Below are 14,599 nucleotides of genomic sequence, written 5' to 3' on the forward strand. Positions count from 1 at the left end.
ATTATTACCATTTTTTGGCATCAGGTTTTGGCTAGATCAGAAAACAATGGCTTGTTCACATTTCGACGCCATTTTTGTAAAGTTTGGACATGTCATTCTCACAAGATGTCAATTTTTATGCTGGACCACCAAACATCTTCAGTTCTCATCAATGGCCGTATTCAGGAACAGGGATGAAATACCGATGATGGTACCTGCCAAATGCTTTGCCCAATTGAGTTGAAACTTTGCACATTTGTAAACCATGGTTGTCATTCAAGGCATACTAACTTTCAACACAATTCAAACTTTAATGGCCAAGACCCAGACAACAAGAGGTTTGAAGATAAAAAAAATGGCTCTTTTATGGTAGCCAAGGATAAATTACTTTTGGTGATGTGCCCTCACATGACTAACATTTTTACTTCCATCCAGAGGCTCTGTGCAAGTTAGGTGCAGTTTCATGCCAATTATACCTTTCTGTTCTTCCTCAGCGTCTTTCTCCAGCTCTTCGATCTCGGCCAGAACACCTTCTGCTTCCTCAATGTCCAATGGGCCATCTTTCTTGTCTGTTTTGGAGAGCAAGGGAAAAAAATCTGTTTGGTTCTCTCAGTCTTTTCCCCATGCACTTTTAATACAAGAATCTTCCTTGGATGAAGCTTCAGAATCTGATTTGAGACTAACTTTCCTTCAAAAGCACGCCTTGTTTATATCAAACTTCCCAACTTTGTGCTTTCAATCTAAAAGTTGCTTCTCCCACAGACTTGTAACTCCAACTTTAAGTGTTCCTTCCACTCAGAAAGATAAATTTGTATTGATAAAAGCAAGATAAATGCTAAATGAATATTACAACTAGATTTTTATCCAGTATTTATTGTTCTTATTGCTTACTTTGCAAAATTGATAGTGCCATCTCCACTAAATGCATTTCAACGCACAGGGAAAAGTTTTTCTACAAAGAAAAACTTTCTTGTCAACCGGTATGACTGTCTCTCATTCATGAATATCACCTCACATTTCTTAAATGAGTGGCGATAAATGAAAAACTAGCATGATTTTTCCTGCTGGCAAACTGGGTTCGACAAGCCAGTTTCTAGCCAACTAACTCATATCTTGCTTGCCTTTAGTAGCTTTATTTGTTCCCTTCTTAAGGGACCTACCATCGCCTTTCTTCTTCTCAGCATCAGCTGCACCAGACGTCTCTCCAGCTGTTAGCACGTTAGCAAAATATGACACACACACAAAAAAACACACAAGTAGAAATATCAACCGGGCATGGGATTCACTAGGAGATCAATGTATACCTCATTCACAAGGTGGCCATTTCTTGTCATGTTCCCCACATCCACAGAATCTACTGTACACACACTATCTGGAGAGGGTGCCAGACCATTTGGCATCCAGCCTCCAGCGTTTTGATTCATTTTGGGGATTTGAGCCACAAACTGTCCATAACTTTGAACTTAAGCCACAATGAATAATATGCTTCAATTAAATCTTCTCTCCTACTCAGTGGGAGCCAATGAAACAAACACTTGGAGGGATCGCCTCCTTTTCTGATTTTAAAAATGGCAAACTTGAGAATAAGGAGCAACTGAAAGGATCAGACAGGTTACGAGGGGGATCTCATTGTTGGAGTATCTTTGTTGAACTGTAGGTCGGGTGGGGTGTAAATGGGGGAGGGCAGACCAATAAGGCTCACCGAGTAAAAATGGGGCTTTTCATGCATCCCTGAGACCCCTTAGCACTATCGTGAAAAGGACGGTGGAAGTGCACATATAATGAATGCTTCAGGAAGAAGGAAGGGTAAGGACTATCTACCTGGTTTAAAAAGGTTCAACTAATTAGAATTTACTGGTGGTTGTACTTCTCAAGTAGAATACGATGAACCCTCATGCACGTGAGACAAATTCTGTAAGCAAATCCTACCAACTTTCAATCCATTTTTGGTAAGTCAATCCTACTCTCGCTGAATCTTTACACGTCAAATCTATGGGCCAGTTTCTTTCATACGGATCTGGATCATGATCAGTGATCCGTCGCTGGTTCACTGACACCAAAACGCACCTAATGGATGGAGCGTACCAGCGATCAGTGATCCGTCACTGGTTCACTGACACTAAAACGCACCTAATGGATGGAGCGTACCAGCGATCAGTGATCCGTCACTGGTTCACTGACACTAAAACGCACCTAATGGATGGAGCGTACCAGCGATCAGTGATCCGTCACTGGTTCACTGACACTAAAACGCACCTAATGGATGGAGCGTACCAGCGATCAGTGATCCGTCACTGGTTCACTGACACCAAAACGCACCTAATGGATGGAGCATACCAGCGATCAGTGATCCGTCACTGGTTCACTGACACTAAAACGCACCTAATGGATGGAGCGTACCAGCGATCAGTGATCCGTCACTGGTTCACTGACACTAAAACCCACCTAATGGATGGAGTGACCAGCGATGGGATCCCTGATTGAGATCCAGATCCGCATGAATAAAACTGACCCTATGTGATTTAAGTATGCAGTAAAACATTATTAATGAAAACAGGCAAATGGTTGGGTAAAATGACAAATACTCTCAGAAGTGGAAGTCTTACTATCAATATCCTCCTCTCCCTTGGCCTTGTCGTCTTTCTTCAAGGCATCCTCTGGGCTCATAGCAACCGCATCATGAACAAGCTACAGCCAAAATTAGAATGCAGTTTATGATATAGCACCAGGCTCCAGGTATAGTGTTAGTCCATCACGCAACCCCCCGCCAACACACACCCAGCCAGACTCCCATCCATACATCCAGTCAGACCCCCCTCCCCTCCTCACACAGAAAGGCCTCATGGAATTCGGAGTGTTTTCCCCTGTCACCTTTGCCACCTGGAACAGCGTAAGGCTCTAGGTCACTCAGTTCCTTGTAACTCAACCCCCTCACCCCCCCGACACACGCCCAGCCAGACCCCCCCCCCCCACTCACACAGCTTGACCCCCATACACACATGCACCAGGCTTGATTTCTTAGTACTCACATGGAACGCCGAGTGTTTTCCCTCGTCACCCTCACCACCCGGTATTGCGTCAGGCTCTAGATCGCTCAGTTCCTCGTCGCTCACATCCTTGAACATGTAGTACCCACCTTGGCCACGCACGGCTGCAGACAGAAACACATATTCAAATTTGAGTAATCAGCCTCATGTTTGTATGAATCATCCAATGGCGAGGCTCGCTTGTGTCATATGACAGGAACTGAACTGTTCCGCCATGCAAGGCATCATTTATAGAAATTTACCTTTGTGATTTAAATTATTTCTATGACGTAACATTTGCATAAAAGATGCCATTTCGATTTCCAAAAATCCCACTGTTTGTTCATTAAAGGACTGATTTGACTGGTTCACAGATTTTTGTTGCTTATTTACTAATCTCACCATATTTTACCAAAAGTCAAGTTAAAACTCAAGTCAAATAACAAGCAGTATGACGCTAACTTCACGATGACAAGCTGCCTTATTACCTTCGTCGTGATATTTGGGTTCCCTCCATTCGGCCTTGTGCATCAGGTCCAGCTGTTGCTTCTGGATCCGAGACATCCTGAAACAGACCAAACAAACCAGCTGTATTATTACTGTAGCTTGATATTAAAACTACAGCATCATGCACAAGGGTATCAGGCCTAGCTGTCTTCAACAGATGAGTTACTGGCTTCAATTTAAGGGCTTCGCGGGCACTCTAAATAACCACACCCTCAGCCAAACCCGAATGTTGACAGGGTAAACCTTAGTCCCATTCCTGTCAGGCATCTTTGATAACACTGCATGACTTTCATTCAAACAGGCTTCTGTTTTGTGCACATTCTGGTGAAAAGTGACCACTGTTTCTCACACAGGAAAACCCACATGCTCCAGTTACCTTTGCTTTGTCCGTGTGAATTGGCAACACACTATTCCACAATGCCTGTGGAATTCTGTTGCAAGTTTTGACAACTCATGCATCCTGTTTCCCTCATCACTGACAAAGACAAGGTAAATAAGCGCCAAACCCAACTTTTCAATTGAATTTTTCAATTCTGACACCTTGTTTCCGATTCCTGGTTGAAACCAACTCCTCCCCCCCTCTCATCAGCAAAGCCCTGCCCCCTTGCCTTCCGGCCAGGCCGACGTCTTGATCAGACTCTGCCAACTTACTTCTTCTTGATACCTTCCAGGATCCGCTTCTCCTCCAGCCGCTTGTTGCGCACCCTGGTGGCCAGTAGCTCATTGATCAGCTCGGCTCCCCTTCATCCAATAACAGGAGAGGCAAATTTCAATACCGATGCTCGGATACGTGTCAAGCTTTGAATTACATCTCCAAGAATTCCAAAGAGCAAGTCTTTGCTCCTGTGCATTACACACAACCAAGCTATGTTCTCATTAAAAAAATTAACTCCCAATGAACCAATACACCAAGTGTAACAAATGTTGCTTTATCAATCAAAATGAAATCAATTCATGGCACACAGTGAGTGTTTAAATGATCCCACACAGTTTGTTACTTTGAGGTTCTACGTCACCGCTCCATGACAGTGATGTAGTTGAGTCCATCACAAGTCATTCAGTCCCAAGCCAAGTCACAATCTAAATCAAATGAACAGGGACAAATGCATTCTTTTGTCACTGTTCGCCTTCTAGCTGGTCTTGTGACCTAGGACCTGTGACCGGTCTTGTGAGGAGACGTGTGATGGACTCGACTACGACGCTGTTCCATCATGACTTACTTGGAGGCCAGGCTCTTCTGTTCCTCCAGCGAGATGACGACATACTGGAAGTAGTTACTGGTGAAAATGCGCTTCTGGATCAGGAGGAAGATGAAGACGGCCACGTCCCACGACAAGCCTGCATCGTCCACGGGCAAGGTGCATTTATTCTCTTCTCGAGCCGCTTCAATGTCACCTACGATAAAAAAAAAGGGAGAGAGACTCACAGAGATCACTTCGTCATTTCTTAAGCATTCTTTCCTCTCTAGTGGAATTTAACCATGTGCAAATCCTACCTGGAGTTGCAAAACCTTTCAGAGAAGACAACGTAGAAATGCCAATGTCCCTCAGATGACCACTTGTTCATGTGTGGGACAACGGCATAATTTTTTCTCTACGGTGTCATAAGCTATTACTGTCCTTTATGTGTAACTTCAGAGGATAAAATATCTTGTTTCGGACACCCTGATACGGCACAACTGACATCTTGCAGTTCAGACTACCCCCTCTCCCAACAAACCCCTCCAAAACCAGTAAAACAAAGCCTGAATGATCTATGAAAATTAAACGTCAGGGACCAGCCTCGGACTCCTCCTACCCCATCCTCATCCTCCTCAAGAAAATGATGGCAGCTAATTGTCATTTTTCACAGTTTGTGAACGTATACGGAGACGGTTCCCCCTTCCAGCTGTCCTTAATGAATGCAATCAAAACCCACAAATGATCCCTTACATGTCACTGACAACTGACCGGTTGTGAAGTTTCCTAGGAGAGGAATACCTACCTATGTTGAAGTCCGACTGCAGGCACACCACGCCCAGCAGCTGCAGCAGCCAGCAACAGTTGGCCTTCAGGAGCTGCTTGACGTAGACGCACGACATGATCTGTAGGCACACCTTCAGGAAGATCACGAGCAGGTTGTAGAGCAGGAGTTTATTCCACCTGCCGACAAAGAGGGCGTGGAACCAAAGATTCAATTCAACAAAGGATTTACATGTCAAGATAAAAAAGATCGAATGGCAGGAAGCTTCAATTACTTCAATAAAAATGAAATATGTCACAGGGCAGAAGCCGATGTCATCTGCAAGACAAAGACAGAGGCAGTTGAAGAATAAAACATTAACCCAACCGAAAATCAAAAACCAAAGCACTAAATTAAAACAAGAACCATCTTCCATCTGCTAACCACCTCTGACCCACAGACAGGACAGATACTGACCTGAAAAACTGCTTCAAATCTGAGCAAAATGGGGTTGGTACAGACCCTAAACACTCCAACAGCTAACCAAAGACTAAGAAAATACACACTGCAGAATGAAAACGTATTCTACATGAAAACCAGTGACAGAGCAGTCTGCAGAACCGAGCTCAATTCCATCTTCAAACCATGCATACAAACCACAAACAGTTTTTATCTGCTCACTCCCTTCTCGAACCACAACTAAATGATTCACTTCACAAACAAGGAAATTTCTCTAGAGTTCTTTACCGCTTGATGACGACTCTTGTGGGCTTGATAAGATACTCGGATCCCAGCCAGAGGAAGTAGAATGAGAAGACGATGTAGATGAGTCCGAAGAGGCTGACGCGGGTGGTTCCGGCGAGGAAAGTAACCGCTAGGGTCACCCAGAACAGGTACTCAAAGACCAGGGTCTGGAAAACAGGGAATGAAAAAAATCAAATTGGGAAAATTAAACCAAATTCCTCTATAGAACACTGAAGTGTGACATCATTTTGAACCAGGAAGTGCAGTGCAAACGAATGGAGTGCATGCACATGCTGGTTCAAACGTTGATTTTCATGCCAATGCCTTTTACACATATAACAGTGCGTGTGTCGTATTTACTTCAGTTCTCTACAACATCAGTAACGCTGTTGCTTTAAAACTCCAGCATCTAAACAGAATCCATTTTATAGATGTCTGACTGGAATATCTAACAAAAGAGAGGAAATCAGCACAGCCTGGAAGTTACAATCCTGATCGTAAAAATGCTGATTGTAAAACAGTTCAAGTAACTTGGTTCAGTAGAATTTTTCCATTCCAATGAAATCCCATGAATTTTTACAACACCCTGATGACATTCACAGCTACCAAACCAAATATAATCAAATACTCAAATAAAAACAAATATTAACAAATTACTTGTGAATTGCAATTAACTGAACTTACTTTTGCCGTATCCAGATAGGACCTGAAATGGGAAAACACAAATACAAATGTAAATAACAACTCTACTAAGTCCTTCTCAACACGTTGAAAATTAAAATCGTCACTGTAAACTCCAGGCTAGGTTTCATACCTGCTGAATGTGAAATTGGGGACTGGGTTTTCGGCGATGTTCTCAATATCGACGAAAGCCTCGTAGTTGTCGCCGCCTCCGTATGCAGGCCCACGGTTCTTCTCAATCCGGAACACGTGCAGCTGCAGGCAGACGAACAGCAGCTGGAAAAAGTCCGCTGCAAAAGTGAAAAAAAAAAGTGACAATAATAGAAAAATAAAATACGTCAAAGTCGAAGCATTCAGATGTTTTGAAGGCTGTAAACCTCGACTTTTGTAGAATGGCAAATACACATCTTTTATTCTTCATAATTAGCAAATGATATCTTCTGCTTTTTTATTGAAAGAATGAAAGTCTTATGACAAGTTAAATATTCTGCTACAGCCCTCACAAATGCCACAAGTCAAGAGGCTGTTGCCAAAAGCGTTTCTGTAAAACTCTCTCTATCGCATTCATTCTTACTTCCAAGATTCAATGGTGAAATTTTACCACCAAAATTATCTCCTGTCTGGTAATGATTACAACACGGATCCAGTTTACAAAAAAAAACAAACAAACAAACAACCCACAAACCACTAAGTCCTCAGGAACTCAATAGGATGAACCTTGCAACTGAAAACAACATTTTTGACCAAACTGTTTAGGAGTTTTATGAAGTAATTTTATCACTGCCCAGAACACAACATTAGTATGGGATTCTTGGTAAGCGTACTGAGACAGGTTTAGAAAAAACACAGGCACGTTTAGGTACTCACCGACGATATAGTGCCCCTCTGGAGGGGAAATGTAGTCGGACAGATACAGCCAAGTGGTCAGTCGGGGAGGCAGTGGGTTTGTCCACGGGTACTCTGCAACATTGGTAATCAAGACAATCAAACATTAAACAAATACATATACATGTACCTTGCCATGAGCATGGTTGTTCCTGGTGGGTGTCATGGTGGATGTACTTGGGTACCCTGTTCCGAAGCACACAATCAGCTGAACTATGGTATACGTGCTATCTTCAGAGAAATTTTCATCTCGAAAGCATTAGCCAATACAAGGCGCAAGACTATGGCTCAAATAAAGTTAACTTTGATGAGCCTGTGCTATTAGTTTGTTTTTCTTGTTGGTTTATAATGATGGTTTTTGTTAACGAGGCTTCGGGTGTGCATTCCATCATAAATACAGGAACTCTGAGACAGCATGGCTAAAATGTTAAATTGTGAAATTGGAAAGCTGTTTCTTCACGGCCAAACATGGTGGCGCTTTATCTCGTGACCCTTGTCTATTCCACCCGTCCACTGTGGGCGTGACTTGGCAGATGTGATGAGTGTCGACGTCCAGCACTCACCGAAGCAGAACATGGGCGGCAGGCCCAGGGAGAGGGCGTAGGTCAACAAGAGGAGGCACAGGAGGAGGATGGTGTAGAACGGCCAGAGGTAGGAGACGGTCTTCCGCCGCAGGAAGATGAGGCACAGCAACAGCACCATGTAGATGACTGACAAGACGTCCAGGCGGACTGCCGCTACGATCACCGTGGTGATGTAGGACATCTGGGACGAGACGGGCAGAGTCAAAGAACTGCGTCTGTCAGTTGAACTTAACACTTAAAAAATAATCGTAATCATCACTGAACATGCAACCAATCGTGGACCTCATCTTATGACATCAACAATGAGCGGCATTTAGCACAAACACGAGCAAAATGTGCGCATATTCACGTTCACAAGTCACAGTTGAGTACTTTGTTGAGAAAGGTTAACTGCAAGATATTGATATAGTTTGGTGTTGATAAAACTGCATAGTACAGACACTGGATAATACATACTTAGAAACAGATATTAAAAACTTTGGACCATTCAGAATCCTACACAGAGCAGGCCTTCACGACAGACATTTTGAAAGTAATCATTGTTTTGGTCAACAAAGTACTTGGGAAGTGCTTGACAGGAACAGGTACATTCAACGGAAAATGGCGGCACCCTTACCTCCAGCCCGTACTTGTAGAAGCAGTAGTTGGCCAGGAATTTCATGCAATTCACCAGCCCCTCGTCGGCCTGCTCTCGCTTGACCTCCTCGAAGACGATCTTCTGCTTGGGCCTCTCCAGGTTGTTGATGTTGCGGTAGTGCTCCTGACGAAGCTGGGCTGCGTACCACAGGATCATCATCAGGATGATGAACACGTAACCCTAGAAACAAGATCACAGGGAACAAGACTCACGAGGAGGTTGGTGTTTTAAGGACCTACATGTACACAAGGTCATCTTATACCTTTGCATCCTATAAAATTTTTTTTTTTCTTCATTCGGCTGCTTTTAGGGCACTGAGAAGCCCTTTTGGATTTTTTTATGATGATGCAAATTTGCATTATGTGAGCAAAAGTGTAAGATCATTTTTGGAGGAAACCTCAATATTTAAAGATACTTCAGCAAAAGCATTTGTCTAAATTTTGCTTGTCTTGTTGTCTGAAATTTTCTCAACTCTTAGGGTGCATAAATACGAGTATACTCCTAAGCGCTTGAACGACTCGAACGACCCGAGGGTCAGTGAGAGTATACTCTCGCTAGAGGGGAGTATACTCCTGCACCCGAGTGTAATGCGCACGCATCCTACTCATGTTAACAGGAGTAACCGCGTGAACGCACCCCTGGTGTCCGTTGTTTCAGTACACGACAGTGGTCTACCAGCATAGTTTCTAAACAATATTTTCAATGAGCTAAAGTTTAGGTTTAGCATTTTGGACAGAAACCAGCCAAACATGTCTTCCTCTTACAACATCATGGCAACTGCACCCTCATTTCTCAGGGGAAGCCTGGAAATTTGAATAATGCTTGAAAAGATGCACTCTTCGACAAGCTCACCCAAAAGGGGTTCCCGATAACCGCCAAAACACTGCCAAATATTTCAGAAAGTAACATTTGTGTCACAAACCCTTTAACAAAATATTTATGTTGCACACTTCCAGGGGCCCATTTTCATAAACTTGTTATGTACACAACTTTTGCTTACAAAAAATAGGTTAATGGTCCAAAAGTTCAGCCTCATTTTCATTGCTTTCGATGAACTCATACCTGAGTTTTGTTTAACAGACAGATAAAATTTGAACAAAACCAACTACTAAAATTTAAAGTTGAACTGAATATCAACACTCGAGTCAAATGAGAACTTTAGTTGGCTCAAATTTATTAAATAGAGAAACTTTCTGGCAAGTTTTCACACTGAAAACGCGTAATGGATTCATCCTTACACTCAAGGTAACCTGACTCGACAATGTGGAGATACTTACAATGATGTATGCTGGAAAACTATTAGTCTGTCTCAGACCAAACCACTCAAGGTAACTAAATGTTCCATTGATGGCTTCATTATCCTGAAAGGAAAGAGCAGCGACAACATTTCGACTTTATATCTGCAGCAATTTGTACTTAATCTAGCTAACATTGACTGCAGGTCCCGAGGGAGTTACTTAGCAGCTTTACAGACAGAAATTCTCACTAAATTATAGCCCACTTGATGTCCAGGTTCAACTTTGGGGCGGATGGGGGCTAAACCTGAACACTTCAAACATGTTGGAATGAACACATCTCCCAAGTAAGCAGTGCTACATTAAAGAGTGCTCATACTGCTGATACGGGCGACTCACTAAACAAGAGGGGTCAGTATTCCCAGCCCAGGACAGAAACTACTCAAGCTGTATCCAAGAACGAGTCAGAATGCAGAAACTGGCATTGCCGGCTCTCTGCCTGAGGACCGTCATGTACTAAGGCTTGAGCCTCTATCACGTGGGTGGAGCAAAGGGTTAGAAACGTCATCCCCCAATGTTTTCCGTGGAACAACCCCCCTTTTTTTCAACATTTTTCATCTTTTTTTCCGTGTCTTACGCACCACGGATGCAATTAAGCCAGGAAAAGCCATGGGCTACTTGGCAATTTCCTTTCCACAGCAAAAGTGGGCCGTTTGACTTGACTTTAGCTGTCACTCCTATACACCCTCATCACCATTTCCCCCCCCCAAATTTGAGATCTTGCTTCGCCCCTCCGCTTACCGTGCAGTTGGTTGCAAATCTCTCCATGGGCATGAGGTCTAGCTGGAAGACCATCTTGACAAAGATGACGATGGAGACCCAGAGTGCCGCTAGAAGGAACATACAGCGGGTGAACCACGGCAGGGGCATGACCAAAAAGATAAGGAGGACCAAGAGGCCGTTGGCCGCTGTCATCTGCAAGCAGGGCACAAAAATCCACGCAGAATTTTGACGACGGTAATTTTAGAATTTGAGTAACGACATCCCCATAAAGGATCAATGAAAGATTTAATGAGGAGTATTACCTCCTCAGTCCCCGTTAGGCCTTGCGGAATCTCAAGGTAAACCCTAAGTTACAGACAATTTAATGTCGCATTTCCCCCTTAAGACAATGACTTTATCAACATGACACCCTTTAACTTCCCTTCCTCTAGCACCTTGCGTGAATTTAGTTCTTACTTTCAGCTGCCCGAAAAGTTTACACTGCAGCTAGTTCAACATTTACCAGTTTGTAGAATTCTTGAGCTTAAGCCTAACCATCCTCAATCCTCCAAAATCCTACCGGCAGTTTGGAGGATTTTGAAGGTTTGAGGCTGCATGGCAAAAATTGCATTGCTGATTAAGGGTGTATCTCAGCCAAAAGGGCATAAGCGATTAGGGTTAATGACCAGTTTCAAAATTAGGAGTAAAAAAGTTTTTTCACTGCAATTTCCCAATTTTCATATGCTCATGAAGCATTGGCACAGTTGCTAAATAAGAGAAAAGCAAAATCCTGACAATCCTGTTGGGGAAAAACAGTTTTAAGTCTTATACTAACCAAAACCACAACCACATAGGGAACACCTGCTCGGTCAACTGTGGCCTGACTACACTATCAGTCATTTTTTTTTATTTTGGACAACTCAAAAAGGTGAGAGAAAATGTGACATTTACCTCCCTGGTGACCACCATGATGATGGTGAAGAGGACGACTTTGCTCATGTGTATCTCCAGACATCGCCAAAGGATCGCCGCCGCCCGGTCGTAGTATGTCTTGCAGATGATGCTGATGTATTTCACGTACAGCTTCAACTGGGAATGCGTCTTGTCTGAACACAAATTCATAAAAATGGGGTCAAGTCCATTCGTGCTCAACATTGAGCAGGCTCTTCAAAATAACATGACGGGTGCGGCATTCCATGAACATGGATTCCCTATGTTTAATCAATTAACAAAACATAACACAATGTTTATTTACTGGTGCATCAAAACATACTGAAACATGCTAGAGGAAAGTAATTCTTGAATGGATTAAATAGCACAACCTATTTCAAATAGTAATTTAGTGGTAGACATCCTAAGGTTGTTTCGGTTTAATAATAATAATACTAATTTATTCATTTATAAAGTGCAAATTTCATATAGATATGTTCAAATGCGTTGTACAATGAAGACATTAAGCATGGAACAATGAATACGTTAAAGGACGGTTAAGCCCATGGCATACAAAGGCGCCTCGGGCAGCCGCAAAACGACCCACATTCACCAACATCAGTAAAAGAGGAGACAATAAGAAGCAGTTACAGTTGAACACGGTACAAAGATAAACTTCTAACAAGCTAAACGGCACAAACAACGTCATACCTTTCTTGCTGGTGTGAGATGCTCTGTCCGTCTCGTCACCTCCTTCTTCTCCAGCTGCCCCAACCTCTCCTTCTACGTCTTCCTCTTTGATGTTGCTCGGCCTGATCAGCAGTGGACGTGAGAAAAACCCAAACATCACGTTTAGTATCTGTGATAACAGACTTACCTTGTTTGGTATTTCAGCATCTCCCTTCAAGATATTTGCAAACTGAACATTCACTATAACTCTGCCTTCTTTAGGTTCTTTCACAATATATACATGTAATTAGTGACCGCTGCTGGTATGCTAGTCTCTACCACTAGCAGGTGCCATTCTGGGGAGGGGGGTGGTGTGGTTACAGGTAAAGTTAAAACACATCGATTTGGGACAAGTTGTATGGGAAAGATTTCCACTAATTTTTCTCAACAGTGACGACGGGAATTTCTTTCCGAAAGCCGATTCCAAGAATTCCAGCCTCGCTTGGCCACGAAGGCCACATGCCAAACCGTAAATTCTCGGTTTGTGGCCCTACGTGCTCTGCACGCTTTGAATTACACAGTGAAAAGGCTGATTGTTCGGTGGCATGTGGCTCTACTCACCCTTCCACATTCCCGTTGCCTCTTTTCAAAGTGGGGACCATTGTGAAGCTGGTGATTATGATGCAAAATCGGTCTTTTCATTTCTGGGCTATGCACAAAGACCAATTACCATATACACAAGAGCCAGGGTCAGCCTTCTTTCACCGTGTTCGCTCGAGTGTGGGCCGAGAATAATAGCTGAAAAGCAGGCTGAGGATCTCAATTTTTACGGCGGCTATAGCCGCTTCCCAGCGCGAAGGGGTTAACCATTTGAAAGCAATAACATGTCCTAAAAAGTCTCATAGGGTTTATGCATGGGGTGTCAAGTGGCGCCTGTATGTGGAATTCTTTCCCCTGTCTTAGTATGCATTTCCTTAAAAATCTATTATTGAATTTTTTGTAATTAGAAATAAAATGCTGGTGCGAATACTGACAGAAGCGACAAGAAATTTACAAAATTTGGAGGGCCTGATGTTGGTTCTTGAAAAAGTGTCTTCAAAGCGGAAAAACATATCAATAAATGACACTGTACGTAAGCAAAACGACTGCTGACAGCAATCCATAGACTAAGAACAGTGCTTACTTGTATCCGGATTGTTCTATTTTGGTGATGTCCATGAACTTGGAGTGGAAGTAGTGGAGATAAACCATGACAATGATGATGAACGCTGTTGGAATGAGGAGGTTCAGGAACAGTTCTGACACGTCGTACTCACGAAGACCAAGATCCTCCAGTCTGAAATCAAACAGGCAAAGAGATGACACAGTGGAGTTGATTTCAGATGATTACCAGCCAAAATTGAGACCAAAACTCAAGGGTAATTCCAGAAATTTGGGGTCCACTGGTTTTCGTGTCCCTGTCACATCTGGCATATGATTTTCTAAGTTCAGAACCCATTTTTCTAATTTCCAAGAATGATGAATTAATGCAAATTGCCCGCCAAACAAATAGTGACAGTTTGAAATCAAGTCCAGTATATATCCATGTCAAATAAGGTCAGGAGTAACAGAGACACAAATATGTCACACTTTTGGACCCCTTATTTCTGGAATTACCCTGACCTGTAGCAAGGTAACACACAGATTATATGGATTTCTCTACAAGAAGTTAAAATCCTGTGAACCAACAAGGTACGACTCTCACTTCAACTTTGGTCGCAGTCCCTGTCCTTTCAAAGTTTAAGATAAAATAGTGGGGCAAATGGACTAGCCTACTCCTCTCAGGATGCCAGGCCGCATTCCAATCTGTTATCTAGAGCTCGGTCTGAGTGTTTGCCTGTTTGAAATACTCAGAGACACGCCGGCAACGGACAAAGCTGTAGCTTTGGAATCCAGTTTCAAACATGGCTTTTGACAAAATGGCACCGCCCCTGGTACGCATTCATAACTTAAAACGGATGACCTGACTGTGCCAACCAG

General features: G+C 43.0%; 1 protein-coding gene across 9 annotated transcripts in view; it reads right to left on the reverse strand.

The window, feature by feature from the left end:
• Window positions 1–14,599, reverse strand: part of LOC110973658 (piezo-type mechanosensitive ion channel component 2-like) — a 58,280-nt gene that overhangs the window by 19,209 nt on the left and 24,472 nt on the right. For all 9 annotated transcript variants that reach the window (XM_087138140.1, XM_087138138.1, XM_087138137.1 and 6 more), the window contains 19 exons: window positions 13,764–13,916; window positions 12,623–12,723; window positions 11,933–12,087; window positions 11,021–11,194; window positions 10,262–10,345; window positions 8,964–9,164; window positions 8,327–8,528; window positions 7,746–7,838; window positions 7,012–7,168; window positions 6,882–6,903; window positions 6,201–6,364; window positions 5,496–5,653; window positions 4,733–4,907; window positions 4,164–4,253; window positions 3,494–3,570; window positions 3,009–3,130; window positions 2,586–2,667; window positions 1,140–1,187; window positions 456–548 (listed from right to left, as the gene is read on the reverse strand). In XM_087138140.1, coding sequence (XP_086994266.1) covers window positions 456–548; window positions 1,140–1,187; window positions 2,586–2,667; window positions 3,009–3,130; window positions 3,494–3,570; window positions 4,164–4,253; window positions 4,733–4,907; window positions 5,496–5,653; window positions 6,201–6,364; window positions 6,882–6,903; window positions 7,012–7,168; window positions 7,746–7,838; window positions 8,327–8,528; window positions 8,964–9,164; window positions 10,262–10,345; window positions 11,021–11,194; window positions 11,933–12,087; window positions 12,623–12,723; window positions 13,764–13,916 — 2,351 coding nt within the window. The remainder of the gene's footprint in view (window positions 1–455; window positions 549–1,139; window positions 1,188–2,585; window positions 2,668–3,008; window positions 3,131–3,493; window positions 3,571–4,163; window positions 4,254–4,732; window positions 4,908–5,495; window positions 5,654–6,200; window positions 6,365–6,881; window positions 6,904–7,011; window positions 7,169–7,745; window positions 7,839–8,326; window positions 8,529–8,963; window positions 9,165–10,261; window positions 10,346–11,020; window positions 11,195–11,932; window positions 12,088–12,622; window positions 12,724–13,763; window positions 13,917–14,599) is intronic.

Source organism: Acanthaster planci, linkage group LG06 (assembly GCF_054643075.1).
Source record: "Acanthaster planci isolate LZ-2023a linkage group LG06, COTS_SCS, whole genome shotgun sequence".
In the NCBI taxonomy this organism is placed as follows: domain Eukaryota; kingdom Metazoa; phylum Echinodermata; class Asteroidea; order Valvatida; family Acanthasteridae; genus Acanthaster; species Acanthaster planci.